At 32.1% G+C, this 9,974-nt stretch overlaps 1 protein-coding gene across 1 annotated transcript; it reads right to left on the bottom strand.

The window, feature by feature from the left end:
- Positions 1 to 290: 290 nt before the first annotated feature.
- On the bottom strand, positions 291 to 4,630 carry LOC129293645 (probable 1-deoxy-D-xylulose-5-phosphate synthase, chloroplastic). Its single transcript, XM_054931713.1, has 10 exons — positions 4,214 to 4,630; positions 3,806 to 3,934; positions 3,528 to 3,692; positions 3,286 to 3,436; positions 2,558 to 2,829; positions 2,196 to 2,469; positions 1,567 to 1,874; positions 1,177 to 1,458; positions 797 to 1,081; positions 291 to 648 (listed from the first exon to the last, which is right to left on the bottom strand). The coding sequence occupies exons 1-10, from the start codon at positions 4,316 to 4,318 to the stop codon at positions 499 to 501; spliced, it is 2,121 nt and encodes a 706-aa protein (XP_054787688.1). The 5' UTR covers positions 4,319 to 4,630; the 3' UTR covers positions 291 to 498.
- Between the last annotated feature and the right edge of the window lie 5,344 nt (positions 4,631 to 9,974).

The following is a 9,974-nucleotide window of genomic DNA, read 5'->3' as shown; positions in this document are numbered from 1 at the left end:
ATCCATCATTAAACATGAAGATTAGGCCTATGCATTTACTAAGAAAGTCAGAGGAGGTCATGTTTGTGGATAATGCTGATACACCTGAAACGTGAACTCTAATCATACAACACAAGGCTTGAATACGTGATAAAACACCCAAAAAAAAAAAAAACTTCTGTGACTTTCTGGATATTTTATTGTGTACATTGATATCTGTCTGTAATATGTGTGTGTGTAAAGCTTTAAATTTTCGGACCGTTTGATCTCAATCTAATTTGACTCTCCCGGGCTACTGTATTGTTCAAGTGCTAATTTTTCCCCAGAAAAACTGGGTTTTGTCACTTTTGCAACAACCTGGTATTGCTAAGGACAACCTCCATTTCAATTTGCACAAGTCACATTACTTCAGTTCTTACACAAGGTAACCATATTACTATGCTTTTTACATTGTGGGGGAGTGAGAACTAAAATTATTAAAAAGAAAAAAGAAAAAAGAACCCCTCTCTCTATTTTCTTTTATGACATGACCTCTAGTGCCTCTCTTGTCTGTCCAAGTATATTGAATATTGTTGCTGCTATGTGAGATGGTGTAAGACCAGCTAGAGCCAATTGGTCAGAAGGAGATCCATGGTCTATATACTGATCAGGAAGAACCATTGGCCTCCACTGCACAAATATCGTACAGTTCATGTAAGTTTTCATCATCTAGTAAACATGTTATTCACAGAAACTTTAGAAGATGTCAATATTATTCCACTGCAATAGAGAAATGCAAGTTTTATGAGTTGTGTTAAAACAGCATTTGGATTTTCACCTTCAATTTGCCATCAAGGAGACCATCAAGGGCCATGAACTGAGCAACATGAGAACCAAATCCTCCAATTGATCCTTCTTCCACAGTGATCAAAACCTCATGTGTTTTCGCTAGGCTGCGGATAAGGGAGTGATCCAATGGCTTGCAGAATCGTGCATCTGCAACTGTTACTCGCAAGCCATGGCATTCCAATAAGGAAGCAGCAGCTAAGCAGTTCTGAACAGCACTTCCATAGCCCAGGAGGGCTACTCTTTCCCCTTCAATCAGTATCCTTCCTCTTCCAATCTGTCAATGAATCAGCACATAACACTAAGTTGATTTGCAAAATCATTAATTACAACTTCCAAATGTTCTGAAATAATGACAAGATTCTAACTTGCCTCCAAAGGAACGCCTTTGTTCCCTGGTGGTAGTTCAACACCAATGCCATTTCCCCTTGGGTATCGGAAGCAACTAGGGCGATCATTAATGGCTGCAGCTGTGGCAACCATATGGAAAAGCTCAGCTTCATCTGAAGGGGCCATTACCACCATGTTAGGGAGGCAGGCCATAAATGTTACATCAAAAGCACCACAATGTGTGGGACCATCTGCTCCAACTAGTCCAGCTCTATCCATTGCAAATCTTACAGGCAGTTTCTGCAAATCTACATCATGTACCACCTATATGGAATGGAACACATCCTTACACTTAGTAATAGATAATTTGCAAGAATCGATGAAGGAGACAGAGTTATAGAAAGAAAAGAAATTGACAATTTGTTATCCTACCTGGTCATAAGCCCTTTGCATGAATGATGAGTAAATTGCACAGAAAGGCTTGAGGCCTTCACAAGCCAGACCTGCAGCAAAAGTAACAGCATGCTGTTCTGCAATCCCCACATCAAAGCACCTGGCTGGGAAACGGCGAAGGAAGAGATTCATGCCAGTTCCACCTCCCATTGCAGCGTGGATTGCAACAATGTCTTTGTCAGCTTCTGCTTCTGCGATCAAAGCCTCTGCAAAGTATGTTGTGTAAGACTGTGTAGTAGCCTTGGCTTTAAATTGCCTACCAGTTGCTGGATCAAACTTAGTAACTCCTGAAAAAAAAATCAAAAAAGAAAAAAAAATAAATCAAGTCAGACATGGGTAATATATTTAGTAAGCCAATACATAATGCGTTCCATGAAATAATTGTGGTACCCATTATTTTTACTTCATTTTTTTTTCTGCTTCTCTGAGTATAGTGATGGGCGGTAATTATGCAACATGACAAGTGCAGTTGTTACAAATGCAACACCTAGGAGTAAGGTATTTGGTTCACTCAAACGGTTAAATGACCAGTATATGAATATATGATAGATTTATTCAATAATTTGATGTAACAGAAAATAAAAAGAAATTTGTGAGCCACTTTTTACCATGGTATTTGTCTGCTGCTTTTTCTGCATATGGGTATCCACGGCCTTTCTCAGTGACCACGTGGATCAGTACAGGACCACTCGTTTTAGTACTTTTAACTTCTTTGAGAATGGCAACAAGATCATCTATATTATGACCATCAACAGGACCAATATAGTAGAGTCCAAGCTCTTCAAATAGTGTTGATCCAGAACCACTGATCATACCACGAGCATACTCATCAACTTTTGCAGCCAATTCATGCATAGGGCCACCAAGTTGTTTAGTTACTCCCTGCAATAATCTCATTTTGTGTAGAATTAGTTTCAGTTAGACTTCAAACAAGGTTTTGCGCATTCATAATTCAAACTCTAGTACTCACCTTGGCAACTTCTCTCAATTCTCTAAGAGGCCTGTTTGACTGCAACCTACTGAGAGCACTACTTAAAGCCCCGACTGGTGGTATGGGCCCGTCAAGAGTAGCAGTTGGTAGAGAGACCTGTTTGTTGTCATTTAGAATAACAATCATGTCAGAATCAAGATATCCAGCATTGTTCATGGCTTCATAGGCTTGACCCGCTGTCATGGCACCATCACCTATTACAGCAACCACGTCATTTTTCCCTCCCTTCAGGTCCCTCCCAACAGCCATTCCTGATTGATTAATGAGAATTCATAAAGCCAAACCACAAAGAGATAGAGGAATTGCAGCAAATTGATGATCGAAGTATAATTGTAATTTCAAGTTCTGGACCTGTATCAGTAATCGCATATTACATCCAGGAGACACCTAGACATGAGAGTTGAATTGAATTGTAGAATAAAAAATTTTCACTACACTAGATAAATACAAAAAAGTATGACTGCTTTCCTCTGTTCAGCAGAAAGCAATATTTCTAAATGTTTCAGGAAACTTAGAACCGATCTAATTCCGTAACCATGATAAGCACAACCTTCCATTGATATATACATGCTATAAACCGGAACAATAGAGCTCATACGATATTTTGATTCCAAAACAAATATACTGTTTGAGTTCATGAGTCTTCAACTTATGGCGGAAAAAAGAAGACGCAAAAGCTTCCAAACTCATAGCAGAGAGAGGGCTACCTAGTCCTGCTGATATAGTAGTTGAGCTGTGACCAGTGCCAAAACAATCATATTCACTCTCAGAACGTTTAGTAAACCCAGATAACCCGTTGGTCTGCCTCATCGTGTGCATCTTATCCCTCCTACCAGTAAGTATCTTATGTGGATAAGACTGCAAAGTTTCACAAAACCATCTTATTCAGAACAAAGGCCATCATCATCATCACCACCAAGAAAAGCAGCCAAACTATATCAAACCCAACCTGATGGCCAACATCCCACAAGATTTTGTCTCGTGGGGCATTGAAGACATAGTGGAGAGCAACAGTGAGCTCTACAACACCGAGGCTTGAACCCAGATGGCCCCCAGTTTTAGAAACGTTGAAAATAACATCAGAACGCAGCTCATCAGCTAGTTGTTTAAGCTCCTGTATCAATATTGAGATTATAATTCAAAAGGAAAAAAAATAGTTTGCTTGTAAAGCAAATAACTCTCAGTTTTCCCACATGCTTTCATTTTTTTTTTTTTCAATTGACATACCTTGGTAGAGAGATTTTTCATATGGATTGGATAGTTTATGGTGTCCAGTAGTGGAGTCGGTGGTCTCTGGGAAGCATACTCTTCTCTTTCTGATAGTGATGCATAAACCCGAGCTGGCCTTTTCCTGACCTATACATATTGAATCAGGACAAAAACCCGTTTCTTTCAATAGCCAAGTCACATCTCAAATTCCACACTCGAGAAAAAATAAAATGATGGGTGAAATTACATAAATCAAAAGGAACAGAAGAAGACCGAGCCAGATTATTCAAAATCAGAATCCAAAACAGAAATTGAAGCGAGAAAGAAACAGGCCAAATTCCAACTCTTATTCCTCCATTGATGCACTAACGAGTGACTTCATCCGTAATGAACCTAGCAAGAGGTTAAACATAGAAATCGACAAACCTGGATGTGCCTGTGTAGAGACTGCGAGAACAGATCTGCTCCGCATTGAGAGTGAGTCGAACGCAGAAACGATCTTTGGGGAAATGAGAATGCAGAGAGAGCCATCACAAAATTTAGCAGAACAAGCACGACCAGAGAGCTCTTGAAGATGACAAAAACAGAAATGAAGGTAGAAACAAGAGAAACACAGAAGAGAAAGGAGAGTGGAAACCCCACTTAATGAACAGAAACAGAGAAAGAACCAAGTGCGTTGCGAGACAGAAAGAAGTGGTGATGAGTGGTGAGTGAAAATGGGGGAAGATGAACAAGCGAGAGTGGAGAAAAAATGACGAGGAAGAGCGGTCAATATATAAAAAGCGTAAGTGGAAAGCAATAGAAGAGAGAAGAGGAAGAAGAAGCATTTGCGTGGCAGGGCTTTAAGCCATGAGAGTCTATATATGTTAGTTAACAAGGCAAGCTCTTCTTACAATGCAAATGCATTGTATCGCTGTTTGAGGGGAAAGGCGTTCAGTCATTGGACCACGTCGCACAATATCACTTCCGGATAGATTCACAGATAAATGTGGAAGAGGTACTTTTATTGATTTCTTTTACAAAGATTATTTTTTTTTACTAGCTTTTACAAAGATGTTTAAATTATGTAAAATTTTTATTTATTTATTCATTACTCATATGCTTAGTATTTTTTTATATACTAACATAGGCATTATTCCTAGTAGAAAGGGTAATATAACCATTTAAAAATGAAGTCTTAAGTTCAAGTATGTGTGAACATATAAAATGTCTTTAAAAGAGTTATCTCAATTGACCCTAACAATATTTAAATTTGATCCAATCAAATAATCATATAAAAAAAACTTATCAAATGTCATTTACTATCATCTAATCTATTTACAATACAGTATGTATAAACACATTGAAATGTATTTCCTAACTCTCATGATTTTTTTAATCCTTTTAAATTAAAGTTCAAGATTATGTATATTACCTAATTGATATAAGTAATGAAGTGGATTGTATGGGTATTCATAGGACAGGATTATTTCAACCACATCCAGTGTCTAATCATGAAAAATGATAAAAACTGAATTTTTATCACATATCATGTTCTTCCCATTTGAGATCGGGACAAGATAGAAAAATCTTGCAAAAAATATTATGGTTAAATTTAAAAAATGATAAAAAAAACTCTAGACATTTTCAATTTGTTTTACAATACATATAATTTATATCACATCATCTCACAAATCAACATGCATTTTTTATTAACTAAATTGATCATGTCCCATCTGCTTCATCATTCATGCCATCCATATATATATATATATATATATTTTGGTAGGAAAAAAATGAATTTTCCTAACATAACAATATGAATTTTCTTAAAGTCTAAGATGAAGTATAGTACTTACTTGATATAAGTAGTGATGTGGATAGCAAGGGTATTCACAAGGACAGGATAGATTCAATCCTATCTCGTGTCCAATCACAAAAAATGATAAAGACTAATTTTTTATCTCGTATCATGCTCCTCCCATTGAGATCAAGATAAAATTGAAAAACTCCATAAAAATTATCATAGTTAAATTCAAAGAAGAGATAGAAAGATTCTAGACATTTTCAATTTGTTTTTACAATGCATAATAATTTTTGTCACCTCATCTCACAAATCAACAGGTTTTTTATCAACTACATTGACTATGTCTTTTGTGCTTCATTATTCATGCCATCCACATATCTTAATTTAATATAACAATGTGAATCTTCTTAATTTTTTAAGAAAATATCCATAACAATGCAAACAAATATATGTGTAGTCTGTGAGTACAAAATGGATTAAGTTTTAAGAGATTAATTAATATTTAGTATGAATGTGTCATATATCTTGTTATTATTTTTTTCGGGTTTGAGTGAAAAAAATAAATCTTTCTCAGCTCAACCTTAAAAAAATTTCAAGCTTATTTAAAAAAATTTCAAGCTTATTCAAGTTAAAAGTTGGATTGCACTAATATTATCTCTAAAAAATAATATCCTTCAAATATGCAATTGATTTTGCCGATATTAGTGAGATAGTTTCATATAATTAATGCTTATTATAACACATTTAATAATGACACTATAAATTACCATATACTACTTTTATTTAATTAGTATGCAGTATTTTAATTATTTATTTCATTTTTAATTGTCTTAAACTATAAACAATGTAAACCATTTAGGAAAAAATATTTATATATAGTTGCATTTACAAATTAAATAATATTGTTTTATTCTAATTGTTGTTATGATCCAAATTCAATTCTTATCTAAAAAATTGAGATCTTTCAAGTAACATAACATTACAATGAACCTTTTTCTATCATCATTAAAATGAGATCAAGCAATGAAAGAATCAACTTGTGTTTATTTTTCCTTAATATTTTTAAAAAATATTCAAAACAAATAATTATTAGGACATTAAAACTTCATTTAGGAGTACGAAATGTAAGAATTAAAAGTCTAAGAGAGAGTATCTAAATGTTAAGTAAAGTTGAAATAAACGTTAATTTTATTTTAATAATAATTAAAAAATTTAGATATTTGGACTAAGTCCATCAACTTTGGCCCAAATAAGCCCAAAGTAAAGTGAATTTTCCACTCCTAATCCAAGCTTAAAGTTTTTCAAATTTATTTAAGCTGACTTATCAAGTTTGATTTGAATTATTAGCTTTAATTGACAATAGCCAATCAATGTATTCTCCTATATATAAAGCAACCTCTTATGTTTAGTTTTCCTTAATATTTTAAAAAAATATTTAAAAAATAATTATTAAAACATTAAAACTTCATTTAGGAGCATGAAATGTGAGAATTAAAAGTCTGAGAGTACCTGAATGTCAAGTAAAAGTTAAAATGAAGCTTAATTTTATTTTAATAATAATTGAAAAATAATTCAAATATTTAGGCTAAGTCCATTCAACTTTGGCCCTAATAAACCCAAAGTAAAGTGAATTTTTCACTCCTAATCTCGACCTTAAAGTTTTTCAAATTTATTTAGGCACTTATTAAATTTAGTTTGAATTATCAGCTCTAATTGACAATGGCCGATCAACGTATTCTCTTATGTATTTTTTCATATATTCATTTGAAATTAATTATAAAATTTTAATTACTTGATTATGTCAAAGCATATAATGAAGACAAAATTGTAACTCTCATATTATTTTATTTTTAGTTGAATCCCTTAACAATTATCATAGAAACAAATATTCTTAAATATTTTAAAAATTTAAAATTTGGTACTTTCTAATTATATGACAAATATCTTATAACCGTTTAATTAAATTGAACGGTTGTTATCATGTCAAATAAGACACTTATTGAATGAGTGGACTTAGGTCAATCACCATATTCAAATCCTTCAAGTAATTAACCCATTTGACATGGCCTAAATTACAATTTTTTGGGAACATAATTTATTTTCAATGTACAATGAGATTATATGTGAGTTTGTGTACATTAAATAACAAAAGAGGAAAGATCTCCAAAAAAAGGCATTAATTGAATCCCTTCAATAATAGCACATTTAAAATTGATTCAGTCGAGTTATTATAAATTATGTTAGCAATATTAAGAAAATAATGAGTTGATCATTTGAGTGTCAAAATGAGAGAAAAATGTGCGGTTGATGTGTCTTACTAATATGATGACACATGTGCTTGCATACCCTAATTTCATGTAAATATAGATATCTATAACAATATACTTAAACATATAATGTAGTCTTTGAGTACAAAATGAATCAACTTCTATAAGATTAATTCATATTTAATATGAATATGTGTTATATATTTTGACCATATTTTTGTTGGGTTGAGTGAAAAAAATCCACTCTTCTAAACCTAATTTTTTTAAAAATTTATTCGAGTTGAAATTTGAAACGCACTAATAATATCTAGAGACTATAATCCTTCGGGCATGCCCATATTAGTGCGGCAGTATCATATAATAAATGCTCATAATGCATTTAGTGGAATGACACTATAAATTACCATATCCTAGAACATTTGCATTATATTTACAAAATAAAAATAATCATTAAATTTGTTAAAATTTAAATCTTTGTCCTATCTTATTACTATTTATGTAAAAATATTGATGTAATAAAATCAATTAATCCATGCATCAAGTGTTGATTATTTTTGAAATCTTACAAATTGAAGGAAAAATTAGTCCATATAAGAATTTCTCAAGAATCTTTTACTAATAAAAATGTAAGATCAACATTTTATATATAAATTAAATATACTATTATGATATTAAATATAAATAATTTAATATTGGGTCCAATCTTGATAATCATTATTTACTTTGAATAGTTGATATAATAAAATGGGGCCAATCAATTTATGCCATTTTATTGTGTCTGATAACAATTTTTTTCTTGCTCATGAAAATGGAGAACTGCCTTTTCCAACTGAATAATGAATTATTAAAAAATAATTCAAATGCAACAAAATTTTTCAAAGTCTTGATTTGAAAGGCACTTTTAATGACTTAATTAGTTTTCCAATGTTGGAGAATTATTTTGGTTTTGAATGGTTGAGGAGAATTAATGCATATATGCAATATAATAACAAAATGAAATCTATACATATAATACCATATTGAAGACTAGATAGAATATTTAACATTGAAACTGTCCTGAGTTACAGAGTCCTCATCTCAAATATAATAATAAATTTATGAGACCCTGTTATAAGATCATAATTTCAAAATGATAATATATCCTATATTTATAATAAGGATACCAATAGTTATAATGTTGAATTCAATAAAACATTATCTTTACATTGTCCACTTAACATCCCATGGAGAGCTACATCTTATCACCCATGAGAACTTTTTAATACCCCATACCTAAACTCTAGAGCACTACAATTTATCATGTTTGAGAACTTCACAATAGTTGTGTGTGTGAACAATCACATGAAGAAAATGAAAAAAAAATGAAAACACGTTATCTCATTAGCCTCTCCTAGATATTATATATATATATATATATATATAACAACTGATGAATAAATAGCCTTTACAAGTGCATCACACTTCTCAGCACAGTAATGTAGAATTACAAGAGATTCACTTTTCCCTGGATATTTTTTTAAAAAAGCTTATTATTATCACAAGAGTGAGGCACATGGAGTCTTGTAACCAAATTGCGCTGCCATAGGTAAAAAGTAATAGATATTCAAATATTATATATTTAATTATATAGCTCAAAGTAACCAAGCCACATGCAAAAACTTAAACAAAGTAATAAATACCAGGAATATTAATATAGACATGATGATTACCAAGCCATGGAAATAACACCTTCAAGTAAGTCTAGGTGAAGGCATTCTGCATAGTAAGTGTTCGCTAATGCACCAATTCTCTTTGATTGGGTGATGGCTTGGACAACATCAAAGCACAAGCCATTGCAAAATCAACTAAAAGACATGGAAGAATATGATTCCCAACAAAAAGTGAGCCATCTATATGGAGGACCTAACATTAACAAGATATGACACCAATGCAGTTAATTGTTCGATTTATCTACTATTATAATATATAATATAATCAATTTCATTTGAATTTTGATTTGAAATGTCAACTTTCACCAATTATAATTAACTAATATCATTTATTGATATCAATTAAATAAGAGTCAAACCAATTTTTTGGCTTTTTGAATTAAGAGAATCAAAATTTAATTTTTAATTTTAATATAATTTTTATT

Source organism: Prosopis cineraria, unplaced genomic scaffold (assembly GCF_029017545.1).
Source record: "Prosopis cineraria cultivar Desert tree isolate PC_DT_omini unplaced genomic scaffold, ASM2901754v1 PC14, whole genome shotgun sequence".
NCBI lineage: Eukaryota > Viridiplantae > Streptophyta > Magnoliopsida > Fabales > Fabaceae > Prosopis > Prosopis cineraria.
This window is presented reverse-complemented; position numbering and strand designations above follow the sequence as displayed.

Bases quoted from the DNA above. Each gene is read 5' to 3' on its own strand.
- LOC129293645 (XM_054931713.1), bottom strand. From the start codon at position 4,318: ATGGCTCTCTCTGCATTCTCATTTCCCCAAAGATCGTTTCTGCGTTCG. The intron at 3,935-4,213 runs GTTTGTCGATTT...CAATATGTATAG, and splicing joins CTCTACACAGGCACATCCAG to GTCAGGAAAAGGCCAGCTCG. The intron at 2,830-3,285 runs GTAGCCCTCTCT...TTAATCAATCAG, and splicing joins TACTATATCAGCAGGACTAG to GAATGGCTGTTGGGAGGGAC.